The sequence below is a fragment of the Echinops telfairi genome, unplaced genomic scaffold, assembly GCF_000313985.2.
Source record: "Echinops telfairi isolate 266 unplaced genomic scaffold, ASM31398v2 ScPeMD7_18;HRSCAF=68, whole genome shotgun sequence".
Lineage (NCBI taxonomy): Eukaryota > Metazoa > Chordata > Mammalia > Afrosoricida > Tenrecidae > Echinops > Echinops telfairi.
In genome coordinates, this window is record NW_022103915.1 from 27,707,827 (window position 1) to 27,728,983 (window position 21,157).

Here is a 21,157-nt window from a genome sequence, read left to right on the forward strand (position 1 = left end):
GTGAGTGAGTGAGTGAGTGAGTGGGTGAGTGAGTGAGTGAGTGAGTGAGTGAGTGGGTGAGTGAGTGAGTATAAAGGATAAGTGGGTGGGTGGATGAGGGAGTGAGTGAGTGAGCGTGTGTGAAGGATGAAGGAAGCTTCTGGGGCCGTTCACACTGATGTATTTGGTTTGGGAATAATCTAAAGAATTGCACACAAACAATGTAAATACTGTGCTGTCTATATGCAGGCATTTTCAGATATATGCAAAACTCATAAGTTTCAACCATAATCAAAATCTCATGGCTAATCTTATTTCATCTATGCTCTACCCACTTCCCTCTCCTAATATTTCTAAGTAGGTTTCATCGATACTACCATTTCATTAATAATTTATAATCTCTGTAAGCCTAAAGAATATGCAAACATATGGTAGATATCAGGAGTTTTCAAAAGGTAATTTACTAAAGATCACACAATACGTTTCCCTGACAGTGTTCTGTATGTGTGTGTTGGGGGGTAGGGGTAGCAATGTGAGAACAAAGTTTTGACTGTGAATGTTTTCAAAATGTCCAAGAATTCTCCATTCAATGGGTCACTGACTTCTTATTGTCAAGCCCTGCTACCCGATGGTATAGTGGGTTTCCAGGTGGGCTGCTAACCTCAAGGTCAGCAGTTTGAAAGCACAGGCCTCTCAGAGGAAAAAAGAAGAGACTTTGTGTCCAGACCATTTATAGCAGTGCTTCTCAACCTTCCTCATGCCACGACCCTTTCATACAGTTCTCATGCTGTGGTGACCCCCCAACCATACAATTATTTTCGTTGCTACTTCATCACTGCCATTTTGCTACTGTTACGAATCAGGCAACCCCTGTGAAAGGGTCGTTTGACGACCCCCAAAGGGGTCGTGACCCACAGGTTGAGAACCGCGGATTTATAGCCTCAAACCCCACGTGGGTCGTTGTACGGTGCAGAGCGATCATCACTAGGAGTAGGAACCGACTCACTCCAGGGCGGTGAGTTTTGAGTGACCCTTGGGGCGCTGTCAGATGAGCATTGGACAGCTACCCTGGCGGTTCAAACCCACCCTCTTACTCCTCAGGAGAACGACGAGGCTCTCTACTCCCATAAAGACTTACCGCCTTGGAACGATGAGTCAGAGTAGACTAAATGGCATTGGATCTGGATCCCCTGAATGCATTTGTGTTTGGGACTCTGCTACCCTGGTGGCCCAGTGGTTAATCATTTTGCTACTCACCCTCTTTAGGTCAAGACATTCGACCCACCTACTGCTCCTCAGGAGGAAGGTGTGCAAATCAGCTTCTGTCGTGATTACCCAACCAGACCCACGAGTGACACGTGAAACTTCCCCGCGGGGTTTCCCCCCCCCAAAACTCACGAGTGACACGTGAAACCGCCCCGCGGGGTTTCCCACCCAAGCCCACGAGTGACATGTGAAACCGCACCGCGGGGTTTCCCAGGCTGCTAGCTCTGCACAAGCTGACTCTCTCCAAGCGCGCGAGGGTTGAACCTCCAACCTTCTGATTCCCCTCCCAGCGCTTAACCACGGCGCCACCAGGGCCCCTTCCCAGCCCGGGAAACGCAATGTCTTGTAAAGTCCCTATGAGTCTGAATCGACAATTAACAATAGGGGACCCAGACTGAGTAGGAGGGCGGGGGAAACGACTTAAAGGTATCGTCCTCTAACCTGGTTATTTTGCTTTGGAAATATCCTACCACACCATAGAGTACAGTAAAATTTTTACTTTTCTTATTAAACAAGCGATTCCCTTAGGATAGTAATTGCTTAGACGGGTTGGAACAGAACGGAATTGTACTCCGGATCAAAGAACTACAAGTCCCAGAGGGCCTTTCGGCGAGCGCCGCTGCGCACTACGTGTTTCTTTCTTTCCCCGCCTCTTCGCCAAGAAAGCTCCGCCTCGCGGCGCCGTTGCTCGCGCTGGAAGAAGCGGAAGAAGATGGCGCTCACCAGGTGGGTTGTTGATTCCGTTCCTCGATACGGAAGGTTTCTTTGAATACTCATCTTTATCCTTTCTTTGTCTACACTTTCCGGGCGAGGACCCGGCCCCGGGGGGAGAGCGACGTGCTCCAAGGTCAAGGCTGGGTCCTCCGCCGGCCGCGGCGGCGACTAGGCCTCGCCGAAGCTGCGGTCTTTCCCGAGCTCTCCCGGGTGCGATCGCCTCTTCGCAGCGTCCAGAGCCGTGACGTGGCGAATGGTTTTCTTCTCCCGGTGCCGAGTCGCACGTGGACTTCACTGGAGCGTCTTGGGGGGTGTGGAGCCCGACTCGGCGGCGCGGGGGCCAGAGATGGCGGTGTTCGCACGGCAGCGGCTGATGGGTCTCGGCTGAGTGGAAGCCAAGGGAAGCGACGACACCGCCTTCCCGGCCCGAGCCCGTCGAGGCCCCGCGCCTTTCTGTCCACTCCCTTTCCCGAAGCAAGGACGCCCCCAAGCCCGGAAGGAAAGGGGGATTTTTTTTCGAGCAGCCTCTGCTGTCCACTAACTTGCGCCGCTGCTCCCCGCTTTCGCTTTGGACTTCAGAATTTCTTCCCCAGATGGAATCACTTCCGATTTTTTATGTTCCCGGTTGCCTTGGTAACCGTATGTAAAAGACTCCCTGCCTTTAAGAAAAGGATGTGTTGAGATGCTCCGTCCGAGTGGGCGAGCCCAAGAAGTTACGTAACCGCTACTAGTTAGCGACCTCGCTGACCCATATAAGTAGGAAAACTTCCATGGGAACCCAAGAGGATGAGCCCGCATCAAAGAAGGTTGTAAGGAAGATAACGATGTTCAGACATCGACTTGGGCTCCCTGAGCACACCTTCTAATTCTCACATGTCTTTTTCTCCTGGCAGAGGACAATAGTGGATCCGAAAGCTGTTTTGACCAGATCATTCCTTTGATCACTGCTGCAGGAGGGTGGCTTGCCCCACCCTAAGGGTTGTGGTGTATTTGGAAGGAAATCTTACTTTCCCCGGCTGCCAGGGCATTGGGGATCCAGGCACGGGGATGTGCATGCACAGTTGAAGAATTACATAAGTCACGAGTGTGAAGAGTCAGTGGAATAAAAGAGCTTTCCTTAGTAAGTGACGTAGGCAATTCAGTGCCTTCCCCATGCGAGGCACTGTGATAAAGGCTACTGAACTAGGAGGGAAGGAAGGGTTTGGGGGAAAGGTGGAATTGGAAATGGGCATACAGGAAAAATACCAGAAACGCCATCAATATTGGGTGCTTATTTGGTGACTTGGTGTGATGTAAAAGTGGCTCTTCTTGGGGACTACATAGCTGTCTGATTTTGTTGACTTTTTGCTGTGGGCCCTCTAGTCTATTCCAACTCCGAGTGAGCCCATGTGACAAAGCAGAATGGCCTGTCGTGTTTCCCCTCGTGGTGCTGAGGGATAAGCACTGGGCTGCCAAGGGAGAAATAGAAAGGCAGTGGTTCAGACCCTCGAGCCACTGTTTGGGAGAAGAATGAGGCTGTCTGCTCCCTTACAGATTTTCAATCTCAAACCCTATATAGTGTCACTGTGAGCTGGAATTGTGTTCATGGCAGTGGATTTTGTTTTTCTCCCGTGAAGCCACTAGCGGTTTCAAACTGCCCACCTTTCGGTTAGCAGCCAAGTACTTAACCACTGGGTCACCAAGACTCCATGGTATTGGGTTAATTCTAGCTCACTTGAGTTTTGGTCTTAAGTTTACAGGTGAGGTGTTGTTGATATTAGCTCCAAGATCTGCCAAGGAACCTTACCCGCAAGTCTTGCCATAATGATGCGTTTGCTTGTCTTGGTGGTGCTAGTGTTTGTTTCTAAAGATTTGAAGTCTTGTAGCTGATCTGGTTTTCTCTGTGTGGGTGTTCTGAAGCTCTGCATATAATAATGTCACTTGCATGAATATGCATTCTTTAATACAGAGCAAAGCACAAACTAGGATTTCTTACTGACATTTTGGACTTGGTAACGTGGTTGTACGGGGCTTCCAGTGCATGGTAGAGTGGTTAGCATCCTTGGCCGTGATCCACCAGATGCCAGTAGCACTGCCCTCCCCCACCAAATATTGACGATCAGATATGTCCCTAGAAATTGCCACAGATCCCCCTAGAAAGTGAAGTTGCACTAGTTGAGAACTGTAAGTCTAAGTGCTGTGCCTCTCACCGCAGTCTATTCTGCCTGTGCTATCTCGAGCCTTGGCGTCATGGTTACAAGTTGGGCTGCTGACCACAAGGTCAGCAATTCCAAGCCACCAGCCACTCCTTGGGAGAAAAGTGAAGCTCTCTACTCCCACAAAAAGTTACAGTATTAGAAACTCACAGGGTCATGTCTTCCATGCCCTTTGAGGTCACCGTAAGTTGGCATTGACTTGTTGCCAGTGTGTTCTGTTTTTAATCTGAAGGCCAGGTGGTGTAGTGGGTTATGAGTTGGGTTGATAACCATGAGGTTAGGAGTTCGAAACTACTAGCCACACCACAAGAGAAAGAAACTTCTTATAAAAATCTGCAGTCTCATAACCCTCACGGGCTTATTGTTCTGTCATGGGAGTCACTGTGAGCCATACAGACTTCAGGACATCGGGTTTGGTTTGTGAAGGCCAGAGTCCCTTCTTCCCATGGGAGTGTTCAACTTGTTGGAAGTACCCTTTTCAGAAAACAACAAAATTAAGACCCTCTGGAAGACTAGAGTGTGTTCTTACCATAATCTAGGCCAGGGGTCCTCAAACTTTTTAAACGGGGCCAATTCACTGTCCCTCAGACCGTTGGAGGGCCGGACTATAGTTTAAAAAAAAAACTATTGAGCAAATTCCTATGCACACTGCACATATCTTATTTTGAAGTAAAAAACACCTGGGGGAAAAAAAAAAAAAAACACCTGGGGGGCTGGATAAATTTCCTTGGCAGGCCGCAGTTTGAGGACCCCTGATCTAGGCCCTGTTATGTTTACTGGATTGTCAGGGCCCTTGGCTTCTCTTGGGAACCCTGGTGGGTTATTCTTTATCTTTGTACTCTTTTGTCTTAGTTACATGTGGTTTACTGTGTGTTAGCAGAAGCCCAAGACTTTTGAGTCTTTGTATTCATTCATTTCCTTGGTGAATGTTCCTGAAGCTCTGCTCTGTGCCAGGCTCTACCCGAGTGCTGGTTTACAGGATTGAAATGCGCAACAACACCCCGCGCCCATCCTCAGGGAGCTTACATTCTAGCAAGGGAAACAGGCCATACATGAGTAAACAATACCGTTTCCAGTAATAAGTGCTAGGAGTAAAAATAAAGGCAAAGGGGTGCACAGTGCCTCCAGGTGGGAGCGGGGCTGATTTAGGGTGGTCAGAAGGCGGGTCTAAGGTGGACTGAGCTGAGACATGAATCAGAGGCCCTCAGGTTGCTCACAGTTTAGTGAGAGGATAACTCAAACGAAATTCACTGTCATCGAGGGAATTCTGTCTGATAGGGACCCTACAGGACTGGGTAAAACCGCCCCTGGGGGTTTTCAAGACTAACTCTTTATGGGAGTAGAAAGCTTCTTTCTCCCCTGGAGTGGCTGGTGGTTTTGAACTGCTGACCTTGCATGTAACAGCCCAACACGTAATTACCCTACCACCAGGCTTCCTTCGGTGAGAGAACAGTTAAGTGAATAAGTGATTATCTTCGTAAATTAAATAAAATAGGGAAACCTCTGCCTTACACAGGGTCACTATGAGTCAGAATCAGCAGCCCTGGGTTGGGTTTGGTCTGATGAGAGTTTTACAGTGGCAACTACAACTAAGGGATCATGGAACAGCCCCAGACAACCAAACCTTTCTGGAACAAGTGATGAAAAGGCATCTGGCCAACTAGTTCACAGATTTTCTCATTCCGTGCTTATGCTAACCCTGTGCCTGATCCGTCTGTACAGAGGAGAACGGGGACTCCACAAATGATAAGTAACTTGCTTGACAAGTGGCATGGGCTTTGAACCCTGACCTCTGAGAGCCACTGCATTACCATAACCCCGGACCGCTGATGCCTCTGGTGCCTGCTCTTAGTGCACCTTTTCCCTTCACACGTGATAGGCTTCGTTACCAAGGATTTCTGGGATTTGATTGTCTTTCCTGAGAGACTGACTGTAAACGTCTTCCTCAGGGTTGTAGTTTCAGCACCCCCCTATATTGTGATCCACAAATATTTTTGAATAAAGGAATAAGGTCTTTGGCTTATTTAAATGTGCTTACTACTTAAGAATCACAAGGGAATTATAAGTATTATTGCTTTAAACATTTTGTCTACTGAAATGCTCTTGTGATACATTGGAGTATCACTATAGTAACAACCACTTAAACTGTTGTCAAGGACAGCTTAGTTGAAAGGCCACTTGATTAAAGAACAGTGAAGTCTTTAGGAGTTCAGCTTTGACTCTTTGACTTAAGTTTCTGTTTAGAATGTCCTTGGGATAAATCACTTAAATATGCAACTTGTGATTTATTTCTTTTATCCCTTTGTTATTGTTATTACAGTCACATCTAATCTTTGTTCTTTGGTTTCAACACTAAAGAAGTTGACGGTAAAGAGCTTAAGAGTAAAATAGATAAACTGTAAATACCGGACAGGGGCTCCTGGTAATTGAGCATGCTTACTTACTGTTGAAAGAAGGTAGGAAGCATGTAAGCTAAGTAGTTTGTCTGTTATGTGAACTATGTGTCAATTCTGGATTCTACACATATGCCTTCCCTCCTAGTCAAGTGTTTCAGTGGATGTGCTTCTTTCCAACTATACTAAAAAGATTGGTGCTGAATACTCTATAAATCAGAAAAACAATGATTTGCTCAATAGATTAAGTATACCTAATTCTGTCTCCTTATCTGACATTTGCATTTATGACAACAGTAAAAATTCTATTTTTTGCCCATTGAATACATACGTGGGGCAGTACTGAATGCCAAGGCACCTGGCAAGAGTAATGCTTTGATGGTTAAAGATCTGTGTCAAGGTGGCTAGGCCGTGGCTCTCAGTGGTTTGGCAGATCTGGAATGCTGCCATCACCCATTTTGTGGTCTGATGTGGCCACCCTCTGTGTTAGCGTGGCACTGACTTTTGTGTTCGGACCTGGTTTCGGTGGATGCATTGCAGGGAATTTATCTCTGGTGGATGCCATCAAGTCACTTCTGACTCCAAGTGGCAGTGAACTGCCCCGCAGTGCTCTTGGCTGTCACCTTCACTGAAGCAGGGCTTCCCCTCCACGAGCTGTTCACCTCTCCAGGCCAGCCAAGTGCTACCCCTTTTTGCCATCCACAGTCCTTTGAGAACCACATTAAATGTGTTGTACCTTGTTTGTTTTAATTCCACCTTTCATTGTCTTCTTCCCTTACAGCTTTTTACCTGCCCCAACCCAGCTGTCTCAGGACCAGCTTGAGGCTGAAGAAAAGGCAAGATCCCAGAGATCTCGGCAGACCTCCCTAGTCTCCTCCAGAAGGGAACCTCCCCCGTACGGCTACCGGAAAGGCTGGATACCTCGCTTATTAGAGGTAAACGGGGGCCTTCAGTTTGGGTTCATTAGTTGTACGGAATTTTCTTGTAGCCAGACCTTAGATCATTCCTGCTTATAAATGCCAATGTGAGGGGATTTCTGGGTGTGACGCCCCACCCCCACCCCCATCAAGACAGGTTCCCTCAGAAGATTTAGCTTTCCTTTTGCTGCGTAGCACTGCTGTGAGCTCTCCGGAGCATCACGGCAGCCCGTGCCTTTTCTTATGCCAGCCTGTGCTCCCGGTCCCCTAGCCTCGTCATCCTGAGTCGACCGCCGTCCTCCAGGGAGAGCCTATCGCATTTCCTGTCTGATTTCTTTTCTCCTGGGGATGGTGGAAAGAGCACTAGTGGATTTTTGAAAAAGAAAAACCGATTTTGGCTGTGCTGCTGCTTTCTGTGTGACCCTGGACAAATCCTTCTCTCTTAGCCTCTTAATAGAACAACAGGCTGTGTCTGGTGTGCAGATTAAGTACATTGTAGAAGAGAGATAAGATAGCTGAATGGGTCGTTTAGGGGAATGAGGAAAGGACGAAGCTGGAATGATCCTTATACGTAGGAGCTTCAAAAGGTTCAGGGGAAAAGGAATTAAAAGATAATAGGATTTTTTCCACAAACTTTTGGAAGCACCCCTATATCTTTGTTCCCAAAAAGCAATCTTCCTTGGTGGTACCTCACGTAACTACTCGGATCCTGTACTGGAATTGACCTTCAGTTTGTATTCCTTTCCCCAAGTTTGGTAACCTTTCTTAGGTAAGGAGAAAAGCAGACCTTCAAGACTTGAGTTTCTTTTCTGTCATAGAGCTGCTCCTCTTTCTTTTGTGCCTCTCCCTGTCCCAAAATTCATTCTGACTCTTGCAAGTTTTCTTCCTTGACATATCCCAAGGACTATGCCTGCCATGTTAGGTATTTTAAGTGCCTCTGCCACTCGTTTTCGTGCCTGGTCATTTCATTGTTTCTCTTCGTTGTGTCCTGTCTATAAAGTTCTGATGGCTACTTTACAAACTGTGAAGCGCGTATACCCTCAGCTTGAATATGGTGAACTACGGATTCCGATTTGTTGGCCTGAGCATGTTGCTGAGAAGCCCATAGGAAGATTTCTGCATTCTCAAGTGTCCTGGTGTTTGTGGTGTCCTGGGACACTGTCTAGGTCCTAGAAGATGAGCAGCTAAGTCAGCGACGTCAGCTGAGCAGGTTCTCTGGGCTATTGGTTGGTTTTCTTAGTTTTCCTGGTCCTTCATTAGCTATAGTGTGAGAAGGCCACTCTTACTACAATTATTGAGGAATTTTTTTGCTGCTGCTGTTTCCTTTTCACTGATCATAGAATCTGTGGAAAACAGAGCACAATGGAAAACCGCTGAAGAGGCTTGGGTGTCCTCTTCTGTGGCCTCCCCTAGTAGAGAAATGGAGGAATCTCAGATATTCTCAGTCTGGCCCATGAATAGAATACAGGGAGGGGATGGCAGGCCCCAGTGTGCATGCAATGCAGCGCTCATCCTTGCTTCCACTTCAGCTTTCTGATTACCCTAACACTGTCATTGATGCTGCTGATAGCAGCCTTATCTAGCGTTTTTGAGACCAAGGATTTACGGTAGCAGACAGCCTTATCTTTCTCCTTATAGAGCGGTGTGGTGGTCTGGAACCACTAACTTTGCAGTTGCAGCTCAACCCATAGTGCCACCAGGACTTCTTTAGTTGCTATTAGTTTTAACAACCCTCCTTGACTAAGAAAGGGCGGATCTATCCTGATGGAACCGAACTGTTTATGTGAAAAGCAAAAAGGTGCACTAATCTAAATGCGTCTTTTTTTTTTTTTTCTAAATGCGTCTTGAGGGCAGTGAGTGTTCTGTTGAAGAAGGCATTTTATTCTAGTTTTCAAAATAAAGGTGGTGATTTTCTGGCAAGCTTCAGGACTGCACAGAGCCACATGTGCTTCTTACAATGCAAGAGCTCCTGCAGCTTAGAGCAACCTCGCTGCCGCTGGCCCGGGTCTGGGCAGCACCATTGCCACGACATCGGGCTGTCTTTCGGCTTTCTTCTGCTTCAGATCTCTCTTCAGCTAGTGAGGGTGTTAGGTTAGTTTTCCTGGACCAAATACAATATTACATTAAGGAAGATGTCTGATCAAAGATACTTTCATGTGTATATTGTTTCATCCAACTCCCTCCTGGTAGGTCTTTCTCATAAGACACTGGATGATCACGAGGGCTTGTTACGAAAATATTTTCATAAAATTGAAAGGGCAAGTTGTGCTGATTAATTTTTCCCACCATGATGGTATACCTGCTCATTCTTCAAGGGCAGCCAGGGCTGTCCTCTTAGAATTTTGTTGGGAAGCCTTAGCCCATCTACCTACAGACTCGCCCCTTCAGACTTCTTTTTGTTCCCCAGACCCAAAAGACCATTGAAAAGCAACACAAATTGAATCCCATAATGATGCCCAAACTGCCATTTTGGCATGTTCTGAATTGAAGAGCTCTGGGCTCTTCATTGAAGGGTTAGAGAGATTGTGACAACTGTCTTCAAAGGTATCTAGATCAAGACCCAAACTTGGCCTGCCGTCACCTTTTCAGAAAAGAAAATTGCTCAGTGCCCCCTGAGCAAACTGCAAACTTTTTTTCAGTAGCCCATAATCCAGGACAAAGTGTCAGTATCTGCTTGTGCAGCCCCCCTGAATCATCCCAGTGTCCCCCGAGGAGGCAGCACTACACACCTTAGGAACTATTGACCTAGATGGAGGTTATGTTGAGATACAGTATCCTTCTGTTTAATAAAGGTTCCTATGGCTCATAACAAGGATTTTTTACTTACCCAAGTTATTATAAATTATATGGGCGATCTGCTCCCTTAAAGATTCCAGCCTGGGAACCCCTATGGGGCAGTTCGACACTGTCTTAGTTACTGGGGCACGATGAGTCAGAATTGACTCCACACAAGAAAAGCAAGAAGTGCATATTACTAAATTTAACATAGCCATTTTAAAAATATACTTGATACCTACATGTTTGGTAGCTACCTTTTTTTAATTAAACATCACTAACAAACTTTAGCACCCTTCTAACTAACTAACTGTCATACAGCTGTGGGTAAACAATTCCTGCGCCCTTCCTACTCTGTCATTGCTTTCCATTTAACAGTGAATACAAATTTCATGGTAATAAACTCAATTCCAAGAAAAAAGTCCTCACATTTCTATCCTAACTGTCCCTTGACTTGCCCTTGTTAAGTAAACTTTGTCTGCTAAAACTAGGATCTTTGCCCTGTATTTTGATTGTCTTCCAGCCGTATATATGAAATCAGAGTCCTACACAGTCTCAAAGCCCCTGCACAATCAGGAGCCTTTCTCTACAGGTGACTTTACTGCCTTGCTTGTCAGCTTGCTTGTGCTCTGTTTTCAGGAAGCTTCAGCTCCACTTAGCTCACTTTTTCTGGAACATACCAAGCTCAGTTTTGCTGCAAGACCTTTACACTGCTGTTGGATCTGCCTGGAAAACACTTCTCCCAGACCTTCCTGTGATTGGCCTCTTCTCAGCGTTCAGGCCTTAAACTCCTAGATTACCTCAACCATTGGTTACCAACTGGGTCCCAAGAAAGCCATCTTCCCCAGTGTCTGTACTGCCTTTGTGGCACCTACTGCAAGCCACAGGTGCAGTTATGTCTTTGCCCCTCACAATTTCATTGGCCTGTCTTGTTTATTACTGTGCTCTGTCACCTAACGTAAGAGTTCAGTAGTAATTTGTGGGATGAATGAATATATCTTGAATGTCTAGTTACTATTAAAAGTTCCTTTAACCTTTCTTCTTCTTTTTTTTTTAATCTGTAGGATTTTGGAGATGGAGGTGCTTTTCCAGAGATCCATGTGGCCCAGTATCCCCTGGAGATGGGACGAAAGAAAAAAATGTCCAATGCACTGGCCATTCAGGTGGATGCTGAAGGGAAGATCAAGTATGATGCAATTGCTCGACAAGGGCAATCAAAAGACAAGGTAAACCTCTGGTTACTCTGTCCCCATTAAGAATTATTACATGAGGAATTTTAAAATACTGCGTGGAAATGAGAAATCTCTTACCATTTGATGTCTATTGAAAGTAGCTGTAAGTGTACTTGGGTTAACTTTAGGAACAGCAGCAGTGGCTTTTTCCTTAAGAATTTCTTAAATTTGTAATCACTAGTATACACTTAAGGTATTAGCTGCTTTGTTTTATGTTTAAAACAATTGTTTTACAGTACCAGCATTCTAAAAAGTGCTAGCCACATTTTTAGACATTTATAATCCCCCACCCCCAGCTATAAAATCAGCTTTTAATTTTGTCATAACCACCCAGCCAACCCAAGTCACTTCCAACTTAGGTACCCATAAGACTTCCACGGCTGTAATCTCTACAGGAGCGGGGTGCCACAGCTTTCTCCCAAGGAGTGACTGGCGGGCTCAAACCTCTCTGAGCTAGCAACTTTGCGCTTGACCACTGAGCCACCAAGGTCTGGAATGTTGCCAGGTTGTTGTTGTTAGGTGCCATCAATTGGGTTCCAACTCTTCACGACCCTGCATACAGTAGAATGAAACATTTCCTGGTCCTCTGCCAGCCTCACAATGTTGTATTTGAGCCCTTTGTTGTAGCCATTGTATCAATCCATCTTAAGGGTCTTTTTCACTAACTCTTTACTTTACCAAGCTCCATATACTTCTTTAGGAACTAAGCTCTCTCCATATCCTGCCCAAGGTATGTGAGATGAAGTCTCTTCATCCTCTCTCCCACGGAGCATTCTGTCTGGACTTCCTCTAAGACAGATGTGCTTGGTCCTCTGGCAGTCCATGGTATTTTCTGTGTTCTGACAGTATTCTTTGTCACCCAGACTCTCAGTACCATCAAGTCAATGCTGACTCATAACGACCCCTGTGGGTTTCTGAGACTGTAACTTTTTATAAAAGTCTTTCTCCCAAGGAGCTGCTGGTGGCTTTGAACTGCCAGCCATGCGGCTCGCAGCTCAATGCATCACCACTGCACCACCAAGGGTCCATATTCTTTGTCACAGTCTCTTTTCTCTCTCTTTTATGTACTTACTCAATAGTTGCATGGATACTTATTTTAATAGTTCTTTTGGGTATAATTCACACAGACATCGTTAGCCAATGATTAAATAGATTTAGGGTGGCCATGCTTAGAAAGGAACCCAAAGACCCAAAATAAAATTTACTTAAGATAATCTTAACTGTGTGGCAGCTACACTCAGCCAGGAAACAATTTTTAAGAAGATCTAGTTTTTGTATTTTTTCGTATAAAATACAAGATCTCTTCAGTATTAGAGATGCTGGGGAAATACTTGAGAGTTTTTGCTATCTCCCTTTGGGCCTTCCTCTCCCGCTCCTTGCAGCCCCCCAAACCTTTTCTTTTTACTCCCTCACGTAACTGTAGTGAGAGCCCATCTTTTGCTCCTACATCCTGACTGCTGAGCTTTCTGGGGAAAAATGAGGTGTTCACGCTTGTGTGGTGCTCCAGCACAGGTGAGCTCCTTCATGATCCTCAGCCTTTCAATGGCCCCAAGGCCGCCGCCTCCTTTCTGTCCCCCCAGCCTTAGCAGGTGGCTCCCCATGGGTTTGTATGTGATGGAAGAAGTTTGTCAGTTTCCTACCTTCACTTGTCTTTGGCATTTCCTTTGTCTATTGGAAATCCCTCCTATTTTAGCCTCATCTTACCACGGGTTCCCTAACTGGTGTCTCTTCCCTGTTCCGCACAGCCCTGGTCTGTTCGTTATGCTGCCCTGGGCAGCATCTCCTCTCCTCCCCTAATAGTTCCGCTGGTGAGCATTTGAGTGTGCTTGCCTTTCCTATTTTTCAAAAGGAAAAAATGTTCTCTGACCACCCTTCGGGCTTCCTCAGCCAAGACCTGATTGCATTCACTTTACAGTTGGGCTTCTTGTAAGAGTTGTTTCCTGACCTTGCCCTCTTCTCTACCTCCCTTTCCCTTCTCTCCCCAGGTCTCACCTGGGCCAGTCTGCTGAGACAGGCTCACTGAGGATTTTATTGCCATGGCGTCAGCTGCGCCTCATGCTGACCACTGGCAGAGCTGTGCCTCTGTCTCAGTTTTTGCTCCTGCGGTTTAGGTCCTTGTGTTTTACTGTCTATATGTCCACTATATGTCTAGACAGTTTGCCCCAAGTCAAATGAATTCTTTTCCATATAATTAATCTTCTGTGAATTCCAGGGATGCCAAAAACCTGGGCACCATTCTTTTTTTTAAAAAAAATTCCTCAATTTTATTGATGCATGTTTTAAAATTACACATGTAATTCATGTAATCTATTAAACGGTAAGAGCAATATATAGTAGATTCCATGCCCTGTCGTACATTTGCACACTTGCAGTGTTTCTACAAACCATGCCACCCCTTTGTACATGTTATGCCCATTACTTGTGTGTGTGATGGTCACATGGCCATACTATATGTAACAGTTAAGATTGCCTACCTGCTTCTCCCACTTCACTGCCCTTTTCTCTTTTTGTAGACATTTGTGTGTATATATATTTCTGTTAGATACTCACGTAAACTTAGACCAGGTGCCATCAAAAAGTTCTTGGGAAAATTCCAGTGTCTTTCCATCCCATTTTTCCATGAACTCTTTGAAGCCCCACCTTGAATCTTTTACTTTTTTCAACCTAAATAAGGTTTTAATATTCATGATTTCTTTTGACCAACTTTTCTTAACAGTGTATGTAGAAGATTTTTGTGACCCCATATAAGTCAACCTTATTTTTTTAAATCTCTATGGAATCCCATGGTGGTTGTGCCCTAATATGGCACTGGTGATTTCCAGTTTTTCACTACTGGCAAATAATACTTAATATTCAAGATCCGGGTGCATGCATCTTTTTCCTAATGAGTATTTGTATAAAACAATCCTAGAAGTGACCTCGTTGGGTTAGGGATAGTCGAGTTTCCATGTGACACCTACTGCCGGTGTGTTCCCTAAAACGCCTTTGGTTTGGTAGCACGTCACTCCTCCTCAGGCCTGCCGAGGACTCCGTCATCATCGTGATGCTAACTGAGCTCTGTAGCTGCTCAGGTCTCTTCCCTTCTTGCCTGCTTAGGTCAAGCTCCTGTCAGTTCTTGCTTGATTTGCTGCAGCAGACTCTGAACCCATCTTGCCGTAGTCTTGCCCTGTGGAGGGGGGGAGGGGGATTTTAGGTAGGGTGTGTGTGTGTGTGTGTGTCCGTCCCCCACCACCACCACCCCCTTGTGTGTGTGTGTGTCCGTCCCCCACCACCACCACCACCACCCCCTTCCCTGCACTACCCACTTGGTGGCCCACTTCAAGTGTTTCCACTGCTTTCTATGGTCAGAAATACGGACCAAACTCCTATGGCACGTTCAACCCCTGCCTACCTCTCTAACCTCAGCATTCATGGTCAAATACAAAAATCCAAAAATAAAACCGTTCTATTTACTTGCAGCACATAATAACAGCTAGCTGATAGAGAAGAAAAAATCTTTCAGCTCTCCCAGAAACGCTTCCCATGAGGAACTACTTGTCATTCCTATAATAGGGCATGTTCTCTTACTTTGTGAACTTCTGTGTGCTTCTCTCTTTATTCTTTGTCCGACTAAACTGTATTGCTTTCAAATCTAAGGTCACTTTTCATTATTCCAGGGCAGTCACCCTCTGTCTCCTTGATTAGATTATGTATTCCTGCTCAGTGCTCCCTGTATTTACTCTGCCATACCACCTGTCGTTGGAATTACCTGCTCACCTGTATCTTGAATGTTGAATGACTTGTTAAGTGTCAGTAATGCCTTCCGTCTGCCCTGCCATTTCAGTATCTTAACCAGAATTACCTGACTGTGAGCTCCTGCAGGACAGGGATTCTGTCTGCCTCTTTTCATCAGCATGTACTCTGTCTGAGAAGAAAAGTTAATGCCTCGCAACCTAATAACATAGACACTCGTCAATGTTCTCTGAGTGAAGGATGGCGGTTTTCAATGTTAAACGGAAAAATTCCTTCTATTACAGTCAGCGGGAAGTATAATGAACTCTGCCAAAGGGACACTAGATCCTTCCTCATGTAGGAAGGACTTGTGTTGGCCAGTTGTCTATGAGCAGGGGCCTCCACTTGGCTCCAGCAGCCCTGGTCGAGGTACATCTCCCCTCCTTTGGGGAGATTCAGCTGTTGTTTTTATTGATACATGCCGGTTGTCTGCCATTGGTTAGAAGCAAGTAACATTTTAGGCCCTGACAGATTGTGTTAATTTGATTAAAAAATTTTTAATTGATTAAAAAATTTTTTTATTAAAATACAGATTGTGTTAATTTGATTAAAATACAGTTTTAGCCCATTTTTGTACTATATTTCACATTTGGAAACCAAGAATTTTATCTTTCTGGGAAATTGAAGGTTTTTTCTTTCCTTCAACAATCATCAATCATTTTGAAATCAAAATAGACTAAAACGGTTAGAATGAGGTTGTTTATTTTTGATTTCTGTATTCTAATCAAATTGAGTCTTTAAACATTGTTCATTTGGAGACTGAAAACTTGGCATGTTTGTTTAAGATTCAAACACTAGAACATAACTGGTTGTTTACCAGCTTGCCTTTAAAAAGTTAATGGAAAAATTAAATGAAAAGATAATGGATTTTTGTTCCCATTAACTCTTTGAAACCCCCTCATATAACCTATTTATTTTTCTTACCTCGGTGGGATTTTAATATTCATAATTTCCTCAGGTTCATGTATCTTTTTTTGGTACATGCACTAATGCATGGCATTTGGAATACATTTAGTAATTCAGCTTCCACTGAGCACCCACTATGTGTCCTTGGCCTTGAGAGGGCATTTTTGATTGCCTGACTTTCTAGAGTATTGTTGCATGTGTAGCATACCTGATACTCACACTTGTTAAATGTCAGTAATGCCTTCGTCTGCCTTGGCCATTTCAGTGTCTTAACCAGAAACAAACTCAAACATTGACAAAATCCGAGGGTGGGTGGAAAGGTGGAGAGCTGGAGGTGGCATGATGGCACCTTGTTGGGAAACCACTGGTGCCCTTGTCTAAAAACCAAAATAGGACTTGACTACTAAAAGTACAAAATGAAATTGATAAAAGTGTCATATCCTGAAGAATGAAGACAATAAACTGAGTTATTGAGGTTTTTACTATGATAGAGAGATTTCTAATTTATTTCAGAGGGGTCTTGTATTTGAGAAACTAGTATTTTCTCCCGGAAACAACGATGAAAGAACAGAGAGGTGAAGCATTAAGTCCAGATTCCGAGAGAATATTCTAGGGCAAGCCGGGGGCCATTGATCTCTTGACATGTGAAAAGTAAATACTATGTGGAAGACTTACTGATAATATAAAGTTGGAAAGAAAAGTTATTTTTGGAGTAAACGTTGATTAGAACTAAATGCTCCTCCTCACCCCCCACCCCCCACTGGGACCTGAGTGGGAAGTCTTGAAATAAAAGGCGTTTCCCTCTGAAACAGTGACCTGGGAAATGTTGCAGACAGTATTACCTTAAAGATGCCCTCCACCCTTTCCTGTGCCCTTTTCAAAAATAAAACCAAACGCAAATTTTTAAACTTTGTATTTATGAGTTTATATGAATTTGCCATCCTAAAAAGAGTGTTTTCCTTCTACCTTAGAAACAGTAACGACGTTGGCAGGCTTATTCTTGCAGTCCTTCTCATTCTTTGTCAGGTTTTAGTGATAAGGAAAGTAATCTGTTTGCAGTTGAGTTACTGGTTTATCTTATTCACCTAGCTCATTTTTGCGCTTATTAAAGCCTTCAAATGTGTATTCCGTTTTTCAGATAGCCCTCCCCAAACGCTTTGCCTCCTTGAACGCACTGAGTTTCCTCAGCACGTTTGGTTGGTGGGCAATGAACATGTGGGGGTTTATAGTTCATTACCAAGGAAGGATCTTGCTCTTCAGATGCCCTTCACTCAGCTTTGTGAGAAGCTCGGATCTTATTGATGCTCATTTAAAGGGTTATTAACTTTCGAATACCCAAATAAGCAGCCGCAAATGACTCTTGTATGCTAAATTAGTATTGAGACTTCATGGTGAGCATGTATGACGACCAGGGAGCCATTTACTCGGAATCCATCCTGTAATGATTGCTGTGTATAAGAGATTAACCCTTCCTAGTCCTTGTATTATTTTCCAGAGTGTGGTTCGTTATTTTCAAGTTGTGATAATGTGGACTTTTCCATCCTTACCGGAAGATTTGGGAGGCCTGTTAGTGCACTGTGTGACCGTCATGCCCTGAGCCTCATTCTTCTCTCCTCGTTGGAGTGAGCGTCTCAGTCTCCGTCTTCGAGGAAGATGGCACCAAGTGCTCACATATACATAGCTTGTGTTTTGTGTTAAATCAGCTGTACTTGTCATTCTGAGATTTCAGCCGGTAGTGATGACATGGCCTTTTCGGGAATACAGAAAGCTTTGCAGGGCCTAAAAGAACACACACAAAATAACATCTTTATCATGGACTAGAGCATGTCTAAGATCCATTCATTTACATTTTAAAAATTAAGTGTCTCCTATAGAGCAGGCATTATTATGGGTCTGGAGCTAGTTTAGTGAACTAAAGATTGTGCATCAGTAATTGTGCATACCTCAGGGACACTACTGTTGCTAGTATCCCTGGAATTGAAGTCCTGACAATTTTATGTATACCAAACTCCAACCCAAACGCCCCGCCATCAAGTCAGTGCTGACTCATAGGACCCCATAGGCCAGGGTAGAATGCCTCCTGGGAGTTTCCAAGACTGTCACTGTGTACGAAAATGGAAAGCCCCATCTTTCTCCTGAAGAGCAGTTGATGGTTTCAAACTGCTAGACTTGTGGACTACAGGCCTACTCATAACCACTACGCTACCAGGGCCCCAGACTTTTATGTATAACTTCACGAAAAGTCCCCACCCCTACCCCCGTCTTCCTGATTGTTAGTGTATTTGAGCTATGATAGGCATAGTTGTCAGTCCACCTCATTTACATGGCTCTCTGCGTTACCCACCCTGATACTCTTTTCTAGCAATTAGTCTTTCTTCGTGATGTGTTCAAAGTAAGCAAGTCAAAGTCTTGTCATCTCCTAAGGAACAGTCTGATCGTGTTTCTTCTAGGAAGGATTTGTTTTGATTTATTTTTAACCAAAAATCCAAGCCTGTTGCTGTCTAGCAGATTCTGACTCATAGCAGCGCTGTGGCTCAGAGTGGCACTCCCCATCGGATTTCCACGACTGTCCTCCTTACAGAAGCCGACTGCCACATCTCTGTACTGCGGGCCAGTTAGTGGGTTCGACCCACCAACCTTTCCATTAGCAACTGAGTACTCTGGCCACTGCCCTGCCAAACCTCCTTTTATTCGTTTTACAGGAATACACTGATTAATATCTAAAAGTCAAAGGGACAGTAGTACAGTAAGGACTCATTCAATGATAACTTACATCATTATCAATCTTAGGGAAACAGGTAATAATGTTTATTTGTTAAAATTTCCATACTTAGTAAAGTAATTCAGAATAAAGATGGCATGGAAATAAATAATTTTATACGGCGAACAATGCTTTAAAGACTGTAAATAGGGTGCTACGAGGCAAAATGATTGGGTGGGGAGGATTACTACTTTAACAATGACCAGTTACTAGTTTAACAGTTACTGCAAACAGCACATTACATTGGGCACATCTGTTGCCAAAGATCTTTAAAATATTGTAAAGCGAACATGTCACTTTAAGGACTAAGATGCACCTGACCCAAGCCATGGTATTTTCCATTGCCTCGTGTGCATGCAGAAGGTGGACAATGAGTAGGAAAAACCCAAAAAGATTTGATGCCTTTGGCATACTGTCTTGGCAAAACTATTGAATAGACTAGACGACCAGAAAGCCGAACAAATCTGGAAGAAATACAACCAAAATGGTCCTAGAAGGGAGGGTGGCAGGAGTTCATCTCAGCGTGCTTCAGACCTGCTACCAGAGGGACCGTCCCAGGAGAAAGACACCAGGCTTCGTAAAGTAGTAGAAAAGGAGGAAGACCTTCAGGGGAGGTGTGTTGACTGACACAGTGGCTGCAACCATGGGTTCACGCCTACGGTTGGATTGTGTGGCTGGCGCAGGACCCGGCAGTATTTCCTTCTGTTTAATGGCTACAAGAACAAGAAGGGGGTTATGACCTTTGATCTGAGACTCACAAACTGAGGAGCCACCTGAGCTGGAAACAACACCAGGGTCAAGGAAAATCCCCTCATGTTCAAGAAAGAAAATCCCGTGGGACGGAAGCATGAGGACTGAGGGGGAGAGGTACAAGAAGAGACTGAAGGGAGAGACAAAGTCAGGTGATGCATGAAGTGTTTTCTCTGTAGTGTAAAGTGGAAAAATGGGTGTGTATTCATTCCTGTAAACTGCTTTAAGGAATGCCAGGTGGCAAAGTGCAATTTTGAGAAAAAAGACTTTGGCTTATAGTAATAAACCATTTTCTTCTGCAGATCTCCAGTGCTTAGGAATATGGTTTTTTTCTCAAACTCAGAAGCTGCCATTTCTTTGTGCCAGAATTGGCCTGTAGCAGCAATAGCTAGACAACTGTTAAATGTTCAATACAAAGATGGCGTGGAAGGAAGAAATCTGCTTTTCAAAGGCCCGGTTAGCTAATAGAAACCATGGTTAGCCTGGTAAAAATCAGATAGCAAGCCCCAATATAGTCGAAAGAAGTTGCATCCAGAGAATGTGTTTTGTTTTTTCTAGAGGAAAGTATCCTGGGTTTTTGACTGTGTCACATGCTCATTTCCCCAGCCTGTGAATAGAGTTGGTGCCAGAAGAGAGACATTCTAAGTAGGGTGAGGTCAATGAAATTTTCTAGGCCCAGTGAATTTAGAAATTATTTGGCAACCTGACTTAAATTCTCATGAGCTTCTAATCCAAGCTAATGATAGTATAGGCAGTTTATGTCATCATTAAATTCAATTCTTAGTGAGCCTCAGAAATAGGGATCACTGGTGCATAAGATTTTGTTGGCACAATTTATTTATATACTGACTTGATTAGGAGATCTCAAATAATTTAAATGCATGGGACCAAGGGAAAATTATTAACTCTCATAGCCAGGGCAGCAATTTGTGTTTATATTTTAAGCTTCCTTGCTTTCGTCGATGAGTCCTTAAAACAAAGCAGACAAAATCTGAGTGTCCTAAATTGGCAAGTGTGCTGAGAGGACATACTAGCTTCTGAAATGACTTAATGAGGTTGTGTTATTATTCTTTACTTTTCTTATGCCTGCTTTTATTTAAACATTTTAGGTCATTTATAGCAAGTACACTGACCTGGTTCCCAAGGAAGTTATGAATGCGGATGACCCAGACTTGCAAAGACCCGATGAAGAAGCCATTAAAGAGGTAGGTGGAAATTAAAATATGCAATGGATGGGTATATGGATTGTATAAGCCCCCAATAAAATGATTTTTTAAATTAAAATATGAGGGCTTCATTGTACAGTTATTGTACAAACTCAACAAAGGCTTTCACACTAAATGAAGCATTCTTTGATGGCGACCAGGGGTGGGAGGGGAAGCGGGGTTAAATGACTGGATAATGGATGGACACATGTTAACTTGAGTAAGGGGAAAGCAATACACAATAAGACCGTTCAACAAACTACAATGAAGACGGGGAGGAACACTGGGAGGAG

At 44.3% G+C, this 21,157-nt stretch overlaps 1 protein-coding gene across 2 annotated transcripts in view; it reads left to right on the top strand.

The window, feature by feature from the left end:
- The first annotated feature begins 1,890 nt into the window (after positions 1-1,890).
- The window catches only part of SNW1 (SNW domain containing 1), a 31,540-nt gene continuing 12,273 nt past the window's right edge, over positions 1,891-21,157 (top strand). The window contains exons 1-4 of one of the 2 annotated variants that reach the window (XM_004698740.4): positions 1,891-1,971; positions 7,329-7,482; positions 11,304-11,465; positions 20,769-20,864. In XM_004698740.4, the coding sequence (XP_004698797.1) occupies positions 1,958-1,971; positions 7,329-7,482; positions 11,304-11,465; positions 20,769-20,864 (426 nt within the window). In that variant the 5' untranslated portion in view covers positions 1,891-1,957. Of the gene's footprint in view, positions 1,972-2,730; positions 2,766-7,328; positions 7,483-11,303; positions 11,466-20,768; positions 20,865-21,157 lie in introns of those variants that run through there. The other variant, XM_045288249.1, reaches the window with a different exon arrangement.